The sequence below is a fragment of the Impatiens glandulifera genome, chromosome 9 (genome assembly GCF_907164915.1).
Source record: "Impatiens glandulifera chromosome 9, dImpGla2.1, whole genome shotgun sequence".
Taxonomy (NCBI): domain Eukaryota; kingdom Viridiplantae; phylum Streptophyta; class Magnoliopsida; order Ericales; family Balsaminaceae; genus Impatiens; species Impatiens glandulifera.
Genome location: NC_061870.1, coordinates 26,057,783 through 26,076,140, shown reverse-complemented (window position 1 = coordinate 26,076,140; position 18,358 = coordinate 26,057,783). Strand labels below are relative to the sequence as shown.

Genomic DNA, 18,358 nt, shown 5'->3' with positions numbered 1-18,358 from the left:
AGTTAATTATATAATTTTAAATAAACTTTATTGTAAATAATATTGTGTTTTAATAAATTTATAAAATTATAATAAACACGTTTTCTTTTTCTATTTTGTCCTTTACCTATATATAGATGAGCATTATGAGATATAGGAGTGAATAATTGACACTTTATGGACGGTGGTGGGACGACAAGAACACTTGTGAATGGTTGTGTTTACATTTTTAATGTTTGGTTCAATTTGAAAATATTTTAGTTTTACAATCCTAATATAAATGGTTAGATTTTTTTATCAATTAGTGTCACACATCTCATTTTCGATTCATGAGAAATCAAATATTACCATATATTCAACTTTTATTAAAATATTTTTAGTTTAAAAGAATTATAACTAATATTAGAGCCTTGAACTTCTAAATTTAATTTATGATACTAATTTAAATATTTTAGCATTTTTTTTCAAGTAAAAACGTAGAGATTCTTAAGTCTGACCGGCTAATAAAATATTGAGGACCGACCACGTCTTTATGACAAAGTCTCCGTAGAATAATGTGTAAGTCTTGTTTGTTAATTTATATTTCTATCCATCATTTGGCACGATTAATTATTTTAATTAATTGATACACGTGTTTTAAAATTTTGAGCTAGGCTGATCTAGATTTAATTAAATTATTTAAATAATCTCAAATCTTATATTTCATAAAATTATTCAAATAACTATTTAAATATTATTATTTTTGTTTATTATGTATTTCAATTGAAATATAATAAAGGATTAACAATCTTGTACCCCATCCATATAAAAATTAATTTAATCTAATAATGAAAACCCTAAACCAGATAAACCCTAAAGTTGGTAAATGAAATGAAAAGTTTGATGAGTTGAATTGAAACTATATAGGGACAGTTTATTTGACTATTTATTAAAGGAAAAAAAAAGTCAAATTTGAATATAATTTAATTATATATACATTAATAGATTTAATATCGTATTTTTCAATCAAACTTTCTGATGTTTCAAATAAAGACCCGATTTTATGTTTTTTTATGTGTGGTCATATATATTACTTCATATAACAAAATTTTCATGTAAAATCAAAATCAATTATATTTATTACAAGAAATTGATCAAAAATCTTATGTGTACCTTGAATTAAAAATTTGTTATTTTTTTTTTATCCATATTTTTTTTATCTAATTCAATCAGATGTTTAATATTAAATGAAAATAAAATCACTTTCATTTATTTATAAAATAATTATGATTGTGATGGTGTCTTAATATGAAGATTTAATTGTGATTGGACTGGAGTCATTTTGTCTTTTATAATACACCAGTTTTAATTTATTTCTAAAAATAAGTGAGACCAATGTTTCAAAAATATATTTAATTTTTTTTTTGTTGCTAAGAACATGTTTCACATTGGTATTCATCAAACTGAACAGAAAAACTAGTTAGCCTCTTAAACTTCCTACTTGTTTCTTTTACCTATTATTATTATTATACATAACAACAAGAACAAATTTTTAACTGCAATAGAAAAATAGCCTATCAACAATGGGATTGTGTTTAGAGCCTAGAAGTAAATCAAATATGATAAAATAAAGCGTCTGTGGAAAAAAAAAATATAAAAGACGAATCATGGTGAAGGAGTCATGAACTGACTAGAGGAGCTCACGTTTCAATCGCAGTTCAAGAGAAGACAATGATCTTCTATTGATGAACTCGATGGTGCAAGAGATGTAGGATGTCCACTGTGGTTGCACACTATGATTGTTGCATCCAAAGATTATGAGTTAAAGTATTCATAATTGGACAATTTTTAAATTGAAAAAAAAAGAAGTAAAAAACTAGTTCTAAAAACTTATTACATTTACAAGTGACAAAATACATGCATATATTGGCAGGCCCACGTATTGTAGGCAGGCCCAGAGAGGCAGGCCCTAAAGGTCCCGATCTTAAATAATAAAAAAAAAATATATTTTTTATAAAGATAACTGTATATTGAAAGTTATGAAAATTGTTTAAAGACAACGAGAAAAGCATGAATGAAAAAAGTAAAAAAAATAAAATAAAAAAACATTACTCAAATAGGTTATAAAGCTCGTAAATTCTCGAGAAAAACGATTAACTCATCGATGAATTCTACCGACTTTCAGGAATGAATATCAGAAAACATCATAATAATAACATTATGAATAATATGAATTGGACGATTACGAGTCTACGATCAATGAAAGTTTAATGATTTATCTCCAACCAGATAATCTATCAAAAAATAATTGAAATGGGAACCCAATTATGCATTTATACCATATTAGCCGCATCAATCCAAATTTTCTAACAACTACCCAAAAACTCAGACATCACCTATCGAATCCTAGTGATACTTCACAAAACTCTATATACTAGACATCCATCGACAATACAAAAGTAAATGAGTTGCCGATTCAACCTCCTCGTGACACATACAACTAACTATAATACAACATTTTTCATGTACATATCATCCGTAAGAATTCTATCGTGAATAACATTTTATTCAAAAAACGATATCTTAGATGAAATATTTGACTCCCAAAATTTTTACCAACAAAAGTTATATAAACTCATCTTAGCGAACAACTTTTAGCAATGCTCAACATATAAATTATCTATTTATTGTCGACGCGTAACGTCTTATTCAAACATTATATTTGTTTAAAGAGTTTTTATGATTTAATTAAATTTGTTTTTATCAATTATACTAATAATTTTAATATATATTAATATTTTTTTATATAATATATTACAATGAGAACAAGAGAGACACTTATATAGGGAGACCCTCAAGAGGGGCTTAATTACAGATGGTGCGAGCCCATAATTTTAATATCGCTGGTGACCATTTTTTTAATGACAATTATACCATTGCGTAACGCAACTCCAGTTGCGTGACGCAACCGATTTTTTTTTTTAATTTTTTTTTCGTCTCGCGGTTGCGTGACGCACCTGGGGTTGCGTGACGCGGTTGCCTGACGCGATTGCGTACCGCAACTAGGGCATTTTCGTCCAAAAAATTTCATAATTAAAATTTTTTGAAAAATAAAAAAATAAAAAATTGCGTCACGCAACCTGAGGATGCGTGACGCAATAGGAACATTTTCGTCAGAAAAAAAAAAATGGGTCACCAGCACTATTAAAATTATGGCCTCTCTGTAATTAGGCCCCTCTTGAGGGTCATTTTTTCAAATTCCCCTTTATATGTAACATGATTTATTCTTACGATGAAATTGATAAAATAAATAAATTACAAATTGACTTATTTAATTGTTAACTCCATTAATACAGCTCTACCACTATTTTTTTTTTATAAAAAAGTTATTGTAATCCATCTTTTATATAAAATTGAACGACACTTTGAGAAATGAAAAAAAAAAAAAAAGAAAGAAAGAAAGAAGAAGAACAAGCGACTAACAGCCGTCTCTCAGTCTGAAATCTGAATAGTTAGTTTTGCTTCAAGAAAGCGTTCCTGATTCGATTGCCATGAAAGACCTAGACATTCCATCCCTAATCCCAAAGCTCAATTCATGTCGTAATGGGTTTTTGACCCTGTGCCGCCAAACAAGGTGGGTTCACGCTTCTGGATTTGCAGGCTTAGTCTGTATTGCTGGTCTAATTTTAGCTTTTAAAGACCGGAGCGTTAGGAAATTCAACACTTTAAATTGGTCGTCGTCATCGTCGTCAGTTAAAGATAGATCTTCGGAGAAGCCATGTACAGTACCCGGGTTACAAAATTTAGGAAACAATTGTTTCCTAAATGTAATTTTACAGGTACATCATCTTCTTGATTCGGTTCTAATACCAGTTTAATACAACGCTAATAAACTTAGTTCATGTCTATATTTGATCTTTCTATAGGCTCTTGCTAGCTGTTCCTATTTTCAAGCTTTTCTTCAGAAGACAGCGGAAGAGTCTGAGTCTTTATTGGGAGATGAATGGGTTGAGCGTGTACCCTTTATTGTTGCCTTGACTTCTTTGATGAAAGGTTTGCTTCAACTCATTTTCAATGCTAGTCAAATGTATTAACTCTTAATGAATGATTGATTAAAAGTTAAAACCATTGTTATGCTTTATGTTTTCAGAACTATGTCATACTGAAATTGATAGGAAGGTGTTGAGTCCTCGGAAATTAATGCATGCCATGGATCATTATGTCTCCAATTTCAACTTGACAAGCCAGCAGGTGCAAAACCCTTACTTCAATAAAAGAAATCAATTTAATTACTTATTTGTATGCTGGCTAATCGTGTAATGCGATTTCTAGGATGCAGAAGAAGCATTGTTTCATGTTTTGTCTTCTTTAAGGGAAGAGCTTTTGGGTTATCTAGTTGGAAATTGCGGTTCTGTGGCAGATGTAGTCTCCTTATCAAATAATAGGATCATTTCTCGAAAATTATTGTCTGAAGACTCTGAACAAAATGAGCAAGAAAGATGGCGAGATGAATTTCGCGGTCCTTTTGATGGAAGACTTGGCAGCATATTGAATTGCCAAACATGTTCTTCTCAGGTTGACTGGTACTCTTTGGGTGCTTATATCATTATCTGTCGCTTCAATTATTGATTGTGATTGTTTAGTAAGATTTTCACAAATATTTTTTCTTATTATATTTCAACAGATCTCTTTGGATTTTCAATTTTTTCAAACATTGCACCTACCCCTAGTGATTAACGGTGCTTCTAACATTGTAAGTTACAGATTTTATTATTTGTCGTGTTCTATTATGGAATAGACAAAAATGTTGACATCCTATTATTTTTTTCTTTTTCCTGTTAACAATAGTTAATTGGAAGCTCTTTGGAGATGTGCTTAAAGCAGTTTTTCGAGGAAGAACATCTTGAGAACTATTTTTGCAACAATTGTTGGCATTCTGCTGCTATAAAGTATTTGTCTGCTGTAGACGAAAATAAGGTAAGTTTTTCATGCAAATTTTAACTCTCTTTGTCTCAGAAACTTTTGTGTCACTAAACAACCATCTTTTCTAGCAGTGTATATACGAGTTTTATAATCCCTTTTAAAACCTCAACTGGTTCTTCACTTTGATTGATTTCCTAAAATTTTATTTTCTTTTCAATTGTGTTTATACGTCTCTATTGACTTTTCTTGTCAGACAGATGTTGAGATTGTTCGAGGCTGTATTAAAGAAGTGTCTTGTGACTGCAAACGCATTTCCACTCTCAATAAACTACCATGGTCGAACAATTTTTCACATGCTTCTAAACAATTAAGCATGACACATGGTCCAAAGGTAATGGATAAAGAGAATTTTGTGTGTTGGGACTAGGAAAATTGATGTCCTATCTCTTTAGAAAAAAGAAAATTCAGCGTTATAGGCATCAATCCCCGCAATGTAGAAGCATAACGAGGCTACATGGAAACTTATATTTTGTCACAATCACGATCTTATTGGTCGTCAAAGTTCAAATTAAAAGTTATGTTTTTCTTTGTTTGGTATAAGTTTGTTTTCTGGTCATGAGCTAAATGATTTTCTGCATTATGATTTAGATTCTAGTGTTATTTTTTGCTTCATTGGATGTAAAGATTATTTTCTAAATAATAATCCAGATTATTGTGTGATTCTTTTTTTTTTTTCATTTGGCATTAAGGTTGTTTTGTACATCATTGTCTAAATTCGTTTCTAAATTATTGTGCTTTTTGACCAACATAATAAATGTAGATTTTTCCGGATCATGATCCAGATCATAAAATGTGACAATAAATAGGCTCAATGCATTACTGTATTCACTTGGTATAGACATATTTATATTTTATTTGAAGTCATATTTATGACAACTATGTCAATACAAACTTATTTTTTTTGAAAAAGTATCCCTAGTCTAGCAGTATATTAATATTTATTTTATGCATCTTCCCAACAGATTCTGTGTATCAATCTGCAACGAGCTTTTGCAAATCGTTTTGGTGAACTGGTTAAACTCCAGGTGATTTATTGATATTGCATACACATGAATCACACAGTTTCCTTTTGTTGGCCATTATCCATATATCTGTTTATTGATAAGCTTTCTTCAAATTAAGTACTTGTTTGATGTTGTAGGGACATGTTTCGTTTCCTTTGATTTTGAACATGTCAACATTTATGAGGAGTGGAGTGGGAACACAAAACCCCCACGAAGAAATTCTACGAAATGGACAAGTGGAGCATTTTCAATCTCTGTGGCCTATTCTTAATCCCTTAAAGTTACAGCTCAGTAAAGGAATTCGTAATGGTCTGAATATACAAACAGGGAATACGAATCCTCAAAATCTAATATCCACTGACAAGTTTCAACCTGAAGCTCGCCTGGACGCTGCATCTTTCCCTAATAGGGTTGGTTGCCTTTCCTTAAAAACATATGATATATCTTTGTAGGAGTAATTTGATATTGTTCCTTGAACTTTCTAAAACGTCTGATTTTCATCTCATTATAACGAAAACGAAGTAACTCCATTATTGTGGCTGCCAGCGGTACATTCTTTTATATATTTCCCCTCCCTTTGGTGGGCATTAGTGGACTGACTTGGGAATCCTCTAAATCAAATTTGACACTTTTTCTAAAGTTTAGGGAGCAATATCAGAACATGATAGACTATAGGGAGCAAAATTGGTTCGTTTTTAAAGAAGGCTCGATCTAACTACTTATTCAAATCATTCTCTATCCCTTTGGACTGACTTGGCACCATTATCTGATTCTCATTGCAGGTTGCTTCAGGGCCAGGGAGTTTTGCCTCTTCAGAGGACAAGTATCGCCTAGTTTCTGTTGTGGAGCATTTTGGAAGACCAGGCAGCGGTCACTACATGGTCTACAGAAGGGTGAACACAGAGTTGAACTATAGAGACCCTGTTCGACTATTGGAATCTTCTCCGGCATGTTGGTTTTGCATTTCTGATTCCCAAGTCAACATTGCTTCAGAACATAATGTCCTAAACGCAGAGGCAAGCATGCTTTTCTATGAGAAGATATGAAGTAATGAGTGTAAGAACTTATAGCTTTCAATTACAATAATCCTGGTTGATTTGTTGGATTCTTTTTGGTAAGGACAGGAAAATGAAATGAGATAGGCAGAGTAAAAGAAGAAAGTACATACAATTGTAGATTAGCTGCGAGGCTTTTGATATAGAGTTGAGTAGTTTGAGGATTTAGTGGTTGAATAGCTTAAAAAGGATAAGGCTGTTGTTCTTGGTGCTGGTAATAGAAATTTGGAATTGATTTTACATTCTAATTCATTTGGAAACATCATTTCATCCAGTTTTCTCTTAATGGTGTCATTCTTGATAAGATTCCCTTTAGAAACAAAGTGAATCTAAACTTAGTTGTACAAAATGGTGTGTAGGTTTTCTGGTGTATCCTAGCCAACCACTCATTTCATACCAAACGTATCTGAATGTGTATTACAAAAAAAATTATAGGTAATTCTTTGGCAGATCCTAATCGAATGCAGGTACGAAAGTGATTATAATAAGGCCATTCTTCTTTTATGTTGGTGATGATGGACAGCGTGGCTGTTGACGAGTCACCATGTGGCTTCCACTTGACACCCGTGGCGCTGACATGGCTTGACTGAGTTAACAGGCTGGTCTATGTGTCTATACATGTAATTATATGCCTCAAACTACATTAACCTTGCATATACATAAAGAATGAAGGAAGCTAGTTATGTATGGGAGGCTTCTTTTGTGCTGGAGTGTAATCCATTGTGATCAAGTCTTCATTCCCTCTCACTCTTCCTCCCTTTGACATCGTCAATTTGTTCTCACTTTTACTCTTCGATAACAAATCTTCATTATCGACTATGGTCTCTCTCACCCTCAAACTTCTTCCTGACATGTCAAACAAACATGTTGCAGAATGATATAATAAATAACATATAATTAATAAATTGATAGTTACCTTTAGCACATGGGGCTATGAAGCAAATTAGGAAGAAAATAGTGAGCAATAGACAGCTAAATTTCCAGCTCAAAATTGCAGGCATACTTTGATGAAGTAGAGATGTTGGTTTAGTTTAAGATTGAAAAAAAATGAAATCTTTGGATGATATTAATATATAGAGTAGAGGTGATATTTCATTTTGGTTGGTTGGAGAAGTAGCAATCAAGGGTAATGTTATAGCGTGGCCCTGCCTATATACAGGAACATTGCCACGCCCCTACATCATGGGTCATGCATACAAAGTCAACATCATGTGTTTAGAACAAAAAAAGGAACACTTTTCCTATTTTGTAATTTGTTTTAGATAAGATTGGATTGTTATAACATGTAACGTGGCAACTAACGCGGTTTAGGCACATGATTTTGCTCCCCATATCCCCAAAACTCGTCCGTGTACCATCATAATAAAGATCATGACATCTCTAATTCCACGGTAATTGTCTTGGCGGTGTTGTCGATTTGTGCCATTTTCATTTATCAATATCACCACTTTTATTGCCTTATATGTATTTATCTACACAATCACTCATTTTTTATAATTAATTTAGCTAGATTGACTCTATCCTATTCCTTTGTTATTAATTTCCAATGTTCATGCATGTTTTACCTTAACTTTGCTTCTTATTTCCTGTCTTTTGTCTTTGTCAAGTATTTATCCATAATTGAATACTATTATTATATGGTCCCTTGCCTATATATTATTACATGGTCCAAGCAGCATCCACATTGGGAACACGTGCATTAAGGAATGGTCATGGTGTGACATTATTAACATTTTTTCCTCTTTCATTTTAAACCATTTTTTTTTGTATAACCTTTAACTTTTGATCCAAGGGATGCCCCCAATAGATAAAACAAAGGGATCGAAGCTTCGTTTATGTTTGTGGTGAATTTCATGATAATATTCGATTTAAGCAAAGATTCATATACGATGAAACGGCGAATATAATTATGTTAAGAAGGTGACTTTGATTTTTAAGTGGGAGGCAAGAGGATATAATTTAAAATGTCATTTTCTAAGGCACCGTCATTCACAATTTTATTCTAATTGATGACATGTTGAATCAGAAGAAAACAAAGCTTGCCATCTTTATCACAAGAAGGTTGTGGATCAGACTCATCTGAAATTTCTATCTTTATTTCTTATCATTTTTCGGTCACTTAGAATAAGAATTTTATAATGTTTTTCCATACAAACTCGCAGTGGAGTATTTTTCCTTATTATAATGTTTTTTTTATTTATTTTAAATTTTATAAAAATAAAATAAGAATATTTTAATTAAATAATTAAAAAAATTAAATATCAATCCACATCATCTGAGAGGATTTTGATTTTTAAGGTTTTCTTATCTCCACCTCTCTATTATCTATCATTCATTAACATGATAAGATATTATTATTATTATTATTATTTATTTATCTTGTTAAAATATTTATCAATTCTTTATAAAGTAATATTCTTTACACATAAAAAAAATAAAAAAAGTGATCACCCCAAAAGACATCACTATTGCTCTCATGAAAATATTGTTTATTAAATAAACTTTATATTTCTTTTCTTATTGAATTTAGACAATTAATATAACTTTTCAAAGTCATAATTTAAACTCTAACTTAAAATATTTTAAATGGAAATTGAATTCATAATTTTTTATTTATCAAATTGATTTCTATTCTTTTCTTTCTATATTCTCATTTTACTTGTACTTGACAAAATCATTTCTTTAGCTTCCTATCAAATAATACAAATTTACATGATTATGATGATAAATGCACTATATTGTGTGTATATATTAGAGATTAAATAACTATATATAGGATGGTCCAACTCTATTTAAACAAATATATATTGGGCTTTCTCTAATAGAACAAAGAATAAAAAATATGCATATTCAATGAATTAATAAAATGGTAATCAAATATATATATATATAAAATAAAATAAAAAAATCTTCAAAAACCCGCCAGAATATTAATTATTGCATAATTTTGAGGCCCATATGTATTCCATTTAGCAAACATCTTCATTCACGTCCCTTGAAATTAATCAATTAAATTAAATGTGACATTTTAGTAGTGACGTGATAAATTCAACAATCAACAAGGTTTGGCCAAATTACTAATTAAGTGAAAACCGATCATGTGAGGACCGGTCGGCAATGACTTTCTTCCAAAGAGTTGTTCAATCAATCGCCCTTATTTGAAAATCTCCAAATGAAATTAATTGTACCTTCTTATATATAATGTTAATGTAAAATGAATTATTAAAGTTACTAAAATTAAAACTTCTTCTTACACAAAGGAAAAAAAAATAGCTTATAATAATATTCGTTTTCTTGGACTGAACTTTAATCCAGTTGAGCCCTTATCTACCTTCTTCGTATCGGCGAGTAATCAGCACTAATCTTAAACACGTCATAAAAATAGAAGACAAACTCAAACGAGATGGGTGAGTTTGACTCTCAAAGATTATTTTATTAATACTCTAGATTCATATAATCCATAAAAAAAAAATCAATCTCTCCCATATAACACCATAAGACCCTAACAAAAATGTGATATTTCTCTGTTATTTTTTTTCTTGCTAAGAAAACAAGATGTGATATGATATACAATGTAATAAGATGTGACAATATATGGAGGGCCATGCTTAATGATGGTTTGGTGCATGGATCCCACATAAATGTGAAACAATCTTCTTTCATCTTGTAATTATTTGGTGGGCATGCACTATATAAGGCTAACTAGGTGTTCATGTGGCCAAAAGCTAGCCCCTTGGGTTCCCCCACCGTGTAATTAAATGAAGAAGAACAAGTCAGTGAATGGATATTCGTCATGTGCTAACATGCGTTTGGGGTTGGAGGATAGGGCCAAATCCTATAGCTTTAATGGCCCCAACAAAGACAAACCGGAGGTGAAGAGAAGGAAGAGGGTCGCAGCCTATAACATGTATGCAGCCCGGACCAAGTTTAAGTCCTCCTTCTCTAAGACTTTCAAATGGATCAAGGGCAAGTTCTCTCATAACTTCTATGATTCATGATCTCTATATCTATTAATTGGGAGATTTCAATATTTAAAGCCTTGTTGTTGTTGAAGATTATCCATGTAATGTGTGATTAGTACCATTAATTGTGTGTAATGTACATATAGAAAAAGAGTTCATGAATGAATACAAGATTCTTTGAGAATAAAACATTAATATTGGATAATCCTTGAATGAAGTATGACTAGATCGTTGATAATATTTTGCTTACTTATGATTGAAACAAAATCATGATCATGATGGATCAATAGTCAACTTATTCATGAATTCAAGTTCTTCAAGATGTCGACAGAGGCTATGCCATCAACGAGGGTGTTGGGCATCTCATTCTTGTCGCTACAATTACTTCAAGAGGGATTCTATTGAACCCCTAGTTGTGGTTGATTTGGAACCTTAGATGTTTCTAATCAATGTGGAGACGAGGCACAACCGGTCCTATGAAATGGATTGATCGGTTGAGGAAACAAATGAAGACGTGGTCCGATCATTATCCTCGCGTGAGGTGGTTGAAGAAATACATCTCTTGAGTCGGGATGACACTCGTGCGAGAGACTTCTTCAGTTAAACTATCGACTCTTGAGTAAGCGTGAATTGCAAAAACCTTTAGATGGTCTTCTTTATGCCTCAGAGAGTGCAAATAATGAATTTTCTAAGAAGATACATGGTAAAAAAAAATCCGGAATTCTCTATCTATATATTAAAAATGTGAACTATGATCTACGCATGAAAATGGCAGGGAAATACATTGATTTTAGGTATACGTACCACCTAGTTTTGATCATTTTTTTTTGTTCTTTTCTTGTTTTTTGAAATACGTTGATTTTAGGTATACATATAGTTTTATTTCATGTTGATATAATTGTGGTATTTTTTTACATGAATTAATTTGTAATGATTTTGAGTTAGCTTATAATATACAGGGGATATTCACCGATTCGATTTTCGGGTTATTCAAATTTTTCGAAACATTTTTACCAATTCAAAAACCGAAACGAATTCGAATAAATTATATTAAAATCGAACCGAATTCGAATTTTTAGTTCTGTTTTTTAATATATTATATATAATTATTTAATTATATTTAATAAATTATATAATATATAATTAAAATAAATAATAAAAAATAAATTCGATTTTCGGTTTGGTTTTCGAGTTGAAACCTAACTCGAAAATAAAATTGAAAACCGTATTTAAATTTGATTTGTTTTAAAATTCATTTACCAAAAATAAAATTTAAATTCGATCAAATATTCGGTATAAACCAAATATATCTCCAAGCCAGTGGTTTAAAAAAAATAAAAAAAATAGTTGATTGTTCGAAAAGAACCAATCAAGTTATATGAGGGTGGTATGTATATAGAATAAGGACACTCATGAACACAATTGCGCACAATAAGGAAGGTTGAAAATTGTGTTATTTAAGTATGGTCTGAAAAAATTTGGTGATAAATATAAATAATATAAATTTAATAAAAAATAATAATAATATGTATTAATGTTTAAAATTCTTAATAAATCACGAATAATAAATTAAAATAAAAAATAAAACACTCTCAATTCATATTTTATTCACTTTGGTAAAACAATTTATCGTCTCACATATCTCATCATATATTACTTTCACTTTGGTCAATCAAATATTTGATTCATATTTTTTAACCACTTTCAATTGATACCGGCTTATTATCTCTTGACAAACTACATGTTAATCACACTTGATTAAAGAGTTGTATTTGTTTTGTTAGATTGCAAGTTCGAAACATATATATAACATTTTTAATTTTATTTTTAATCGTTTGAAGTTTATGGACGGGTCAACCCACCATCTGACTCAAGTATCCATTTACTCTCACATATATATTCAAATTAACCACAGCTCTCGACCCGACAATCCGGACACTTTGAAAATTAAGTATCATTATATATATATATATATATATATATATATATATATATATATATATATATATTAGTTAGTTAAATAGTTGAACTTATACTGTTAAAATTTTACACGTTCATTAAATTTGGTGTTGAATTTAAAATATAAAGTCTTATTAGTCTAGTTGGTTAAATTGTTGTACTTATTTTGTTATGTTGCAAATTTGAAACATACATATACCATATTTAATTTTATTTTTAACCGTTTAAAATTTATGGGCGGGTTAACTCACAATCCGACTCAAGTATCCATTTACTTTCACATATATATTCAAATTAACCTCCGCTCTCAATCTGATGATCCGAACACTTTAAAAATTCAGCATCATATTATATATATTTATATAGATTCGGATGTGAAAGAACTATGTGGATTAATTATAAAGGAAAATGAAAAGATAAAAGATTTCAAAGAAGAAAATGAACAAAGATAATTTTTGAGCATTTTAATTCATAAGAAAATAGATTAGTAGGTAAGATATTATTGAAATCCTCTTATTTTTTTAGTATAAAAAATAAAGAAAATATTAGTATTGACTCGTGATGTACAAGACAACTTGCTCATTGGATTCTAATAATAAAATAATAAAAATAAGATAGAAACCCCTCATAATAAGACATTGCACACATTGAACGTAACGTTACAAGTTTAGAATTATACAATAACTCTCTTTCTCAAAACAAACTAAAATAAAAAATTTCCCTCAATTGGAATTAATCTTGATTTAGCTGCAGATGGGAGACAAGAAAGAGAAGCACTTTGTGTTAATTCACGGAGCTTGCCATGGAGCATGGTGCTGGTACAAGGTCATAGCCTCACTCAAAGAAGCCGGCCACCATCGTGTCACCGCCCTTGACATGGCCGCCGGCGGTATCGACCCCTCTCCGGTGGAGGCCGTGTCTACCTTGCATGACTACTTTCGACCGCTGCTAGATTTCATGGCGTCTTTGCCCTCCGGCGAGAAGGTGGTTCTAGTGGGCCATAGCATGGGTGGGATGGGCATTTCATTAGCTATGGAGAAATTCCCTCACAAAATATCAGTTGCCATTTTCCTTGCTGCTGTTATGCCTGGCCCAAATTTGGATTACCCCTCCATCTTTTATGAGGTAACTAATTTTATTATTAATGAGAAAGACATGTTCAATTTTAGACTCACATTTTATTAGAGCTTATTTATGGTAATGGGCTTTAAACTTCTAACAAGTTTAGTTTAGTTTTTTTTTTGAATTATGGAGAACTAGCATGACTCCTCACAACTATTATCTCCGCTTTCATTAAAAAAACTTTCAGTAGGAATCGAACCCATGACCTTTCGGTCTATTAGGTCGACTTCTATTCAAAATGCTTTCAGTAGGAATCGAACCCACGACCTTTCGGTTTATTAGGTCGACTCTTTTCACTAGACCATTATGGCAGGGGTTAAAAATAGTAATTTAGTCTTTATAGATTTTGATTTACTTATATAAATAGAGAAATAATAACATAGGATTATTGAAACTATTATTTCATTAAATCTATAGATTGACAACTCCCTGAGAATGTAGGCATTTATTGGCCGAACCTCGTTATATCTTGTGTTCATTATTTTTTACTCATCTATCTCTATATCTTTTTTATCGTGTCACTAGTAGAAAAAGGGGTATTAGTAAGGGCTAAAACCGTTACTGAAAGCATCTAACGCCGTTACTGAAACTTATTTGTAACGGCAAATAAAACCGTTACCAATCGTTACTAAAAATTACGTTACAGAAACTGCACTGGTATCAGTAACAGCGTTCGAAAACCGTTACTGATAGTCATGGAATAACAGTAACGGTTCTAGCCGTCTAAAAACCGTCACAGAAACAACACAAGCATCTGTAACGGTTTTCGAAAACCGTTACTGATAGTCATGGAATAACAGTAACGGTTCTAGCCGTCTAAAAACCGTCACAGAAACAACACAAGCATCTGTAACGGTTTTCGAAAACCGTTACAGATAGTAATGGGACAACAGTAACGGTTTTAGCCGGATAAAAACCGTTACTGAAAGGCTGTTTTTATTTGTAACGGTTTTCGAAAACCGTTACAGATGCTTGTGTTGTTTCTGTGACGGTTTTTTGTTTCTTAAACCGTTACAGTTAGATTTATAGTAACGGTATTTGAAATTATTTAACCGTTACTAAACCCTAATAGATTTTTTTTTTACAAATTTTTACCTATTTAAAACCTCAATCAATAACCAATAACCAAAAACCAAAAAGCACACAATCATCAATAACCAAAAACCCAAAACTACAATCATTAATTCAAAACAATAATCATCCACAAACTACAATCCATCCAAAAACTATAATCCATCCAAAAACTACAATCGTATCACAAATTCACAAAAACCATTAATTAACGTAATTCAAATTACATTTCAACTAACCAGAATGAAGTGGGAAAGCGACGATCACGAGGAAGGGGATCATCTCTAAGTAGGAGGGGCATCATCTCGAGTGGGAGGGGCAGGTGGAAGTTGATCACGGGGAATCCTAGCTAATAAGAAGTTCATCGTCGATCTCAGCTCAAGCATCTCATCTCGCATTCTCTCACGCTCCTTTCGAGCTTCTTCACGTTCATCCTCACGCTGCATCAATAACTCTTCGCGTTCCATTTTACGCTGCCTTTGTGCTTCCTCACGCTCCATTTGACGCTCCATTAAGGCTTCTTCGCGCTCTCTCCGTGACTGAAGCTTCTCAGCTTCACGCTCCTCTCGCATCCTCTGTATCTCCTCAAGTAAAAGGGCGTTTTGCGTGTCACTGCGCTGTGTGCTAGTACCACCACGAGCATCAGGTCTAAAAGATCTAGGTGTGACACCGGAGCCCAAACCCACAACTCGCCCATGTCCCTGAGACCCGAATGCGCACTCAGCCAACTGCAATTCATTTCTATTCGGGTCTTCTTCTATAGCAGTTCGCAAGGCAGTCTACAAACACAAATTACATTTGATTACATACATACATATGATAAATAAAAGAAATATAACTAATAAACACGACTTACCACTTTTTCTTGAATAATAGGGGGAACCACCGGATTTGGATCTTGCAGAGTCGGTTTCTTTGTATGAGTGTGCAGAAATAATTCCGCAAAATTAGGCGACGTACCGGTAGTCTTCTCCTGTACAAATTTAATAATTAATAAAAACGTAATAACATTATAAACTTAGTTATTCAATGATAAAACGAACCATTTGCTTCTCCACTTGCGAAAATGAGATGCTGCCTGCATGATTCTTGTACACAACATGCGACCTATTTTGCGCATTCACAGCACTTGTTTTCTGCAAATAAGAAAACATTTGTGTTTAATGAATGATTAATGTAAGAGCTATTTATAAACACATTAATTTACCTTGAATTCCGGCGTGAGAAAGCGACGATCAAGTAGATAATTCCAATCACTAATTTCGATCTCGGGAGGGGGATTTGCCCTAATTGCTTGCTCGTCACCTTCACGGGATTTAATGTACATGGTGTTCCAATGACATCTCCATCTATCCCATAATTTGTTGGCTTGAAATAAACTTTGTCTTCGATAGTTGTTGATGTCATCCCCCACAGCCACGAAAGGATCCTAAATAGTGAACATTAAAATACGATTATAGATTGTGTTGAATACATAATGGACTTAATAATATAAAAAGTTATATACCGTGATAGCCATCCATATGTGATCTAGCTGTGTGGAGCTCAGGTCCGACCAACGCAAAGTCCTATGAGGTAGTGCATTGGAGTCTCGAATGACACTCCCAATATGCCTCGACCAAGCTGTCATATTCTCGCACATTGGTTTACCATCAACAAGGTTAAATTGAAGAGTCATCTTTTGCCCCGCTTGCAATCTACCAACAGCTTTATTCTTGTTCTTGCCCCGTCTCTTTCTCGAAATAGATCCTAAAATTAAACAAAAAATTATATAGACACATGTGTTGTAACGGAAATACGTGAGATGACGTAAACAATAAAAAAAATACAAATTTTAACGTGGTTCACTAAGATAAAAACTTGACTACGTTCATCAAAAGAGAAAATTTTATTAAGGAAAACAGAATAGAGATTACATCATGACAGACTAGGGTTATGACACGAGTTTTTATAACACTCGGTCTCCTGAAACCCTAACAGATACAGAACTGAGGCTGAAAACGATGCTCTCAAGACAAAGATTTCAGTTTTCTAAAGTGTCCGACTACACCTTTAAATAAGTTTCAATTAAGTAATCACTAATATCATGACAAAGAATCTCCAAAATTTTGTCACAATATTTTCCTAGTCATATTATCATAGCAAAAGATTAAATTTTCTTTTTGTGCTAATCTTATTTTTTAAAATCAAGATTATACATTAAAAATATATAATTAATTTCATTTTATTCAATATTTTCTTTCCTTGCGCTACCAATTCAAGACATCTCAATATCGTGCGTTTAAATTATATATTTTCTCAACAAAACTTAATACCACGAGTTATTGTGTTTTACCACTAACTTAAGAGGTATTTATGGCGATCCTTTTAATTGAACAGTTCAATAAAGCAATGGGGAAGGAAGGATGGATGGACAGTTCATACAAGTTCAACAATGGAAAAGAGAATCCACCCACTTCAATGCTTTTTGGCCCCTTTTTTATGTCATCTCAATTGTACAATCTATCACCACTTGAGGTTAGATCTCTTTATCAATTTGTGTACATATAATATGCTTGATTGGTTATTTTGGATTTTGCAAGTTTTTATTATTTATCATTGTTTTTAAATATGGTAGGACTTGAGTCTTGCACATTTGTTGGTGAGACATTTTCCTATGGTGGGTAATGATGAATCATCTGATACGGTCATCCTCACTGAGGAAAAGTATGGATCAGTTAATCGTGTGTACGTGATAGGTGAGCATGAGCTTGTCTACAAACAAGAATTTGTGAAGTGGATGATCGAAAAGAATCCTGTGCGTCAGATTATGACAATCTCAGCTGCTGACCACATGATCATGTTCTCTAATCCCTTGGATTTATGCAAATGCTTGCAGGAGATTGCAGCCCACCACAATATTTAGAGCATCACCTTCAAAATATAATTCGAGTTTATATGTAGATTCATATTAAAGCATCAAATTTGTTTGTAAGAAATAAATATCTAAATAATCTCTTTAAATATAACTATTTTAAAATTATATTTCTTGGTGTAAAGACTCGCTGATCTTTTATTTTTTGTACAATGAAACTGTTGGGCTTTTGGCGTTCGGCCTGCTTTGTGGTATGGGCTTGCACTTCCAGGTGAGGTCTGGACTCGTGCCTGGGTCTGCCTTTTGATCTAAGTTGTTTTAGTAGAGTATTTTGCTTAGACATGTTATATCATATATACTATTTATTTTAAATTTAATATTATATTTAAG

The 18,358-nt window shown here is 32.1% G+C and overlaps 2 protein-coding genes across 2 annotated transcripts; both read left to right on the top strand.

Moving 5' to 3' along the window:
- Positions 1-3,393: 3,393 nt before the first annotated feature.
- On the top strand, positions 3,394-7,286 carry LOC124916690 (ubiquitin carboxyl-terminal hydrolase 27). The gene is made up of 10 exons (XM_047457441.1): positions 3,394-3,797; positions 3,885-4,011; positions 4,109-4,209; positions 4,291-4,533; positions 4,643-4,711; positions 4,807-4,935; positions 5,135-5,272; positions 5,904-5,966; positions 6,083-6,355; positions 6,728-7,286. The coding sequence occupies exons 1-10, from the start codon at positions 3,510-3,512 to the stop codon at positions 6,989-6,991; spliced, it is 1,695 nt and encodes a 564-aa protein (XP_047313397.1). The 5' UTR covers positions 3,394-3,509; the 3' UTR covers positions 6,992-7,286.
- A 6,350-nt stretch (positions 7,287-13,636) lies between these two features.
- LOC124916091 (methyl jasmonate esterase 1-like) lies at positions 13,637-18,041 on the top strand. Its single transcript, XM_047456825.1, has 3 exons — positions 13,637-14,046; positions 17,464-17,631; positions 17,732-18,041. Exons 1-3 carry the CDS (start codon positions 13,675-13,677, stop codon positions 18,017-18,019), a joined length of 828 nt encoding a protein of 275 aa, XP_047312781.1. The 5' UTR covers positions 13,637-13,674; the 3' UTR covers positions 18,020-18,041.
- The last annotated feature ends 317 nt before the right edge of the window (positions 18,042-18,358 follow it).

Coding starts and splice junctions, on each gene's coding strand:
- LOC124916690 (XM_047457441.1), top strand. CDS start 3,510: ATGAAAGACCTAGACATTCCATCCCTAATCCCAAAGCTCAATTCATGT. Junction 5,273..5,903: donor GCATGACACATGGTCCAAAG/GTAATGGATAAA, acceptor TCTTCCCAACAG/ATTCTGTGTATCAATCTGCA. Junction 5,967..6,082: donor GTGAACTGGTTAAACTCCAG/GTGATTTATTGA, acceptor TTGATGTTGTAG/GGACATGTTTCGTTTCCTTT.
- LOC124916091 (XM_047456825.1), top strand. CDS start 13,675: ATGGGAGACAAGAAAGAGAAGCACTTTGTGTTAATTCACGGAGCTTGC. Junction 14,047..17,463: donor ACCCCTCCATCTTTTATGAG/GTAACTAATTTT, acceptor CTAACTTAAGAG/GTATTTATGGCGATCCTTTT. Junction 17,632..17,731: donor ACAATCTATCACCACTTGAG/GTTAGATCTCTT, acceptor TAAATATGGTAG/GACTTGAGTCTTGCACATTT.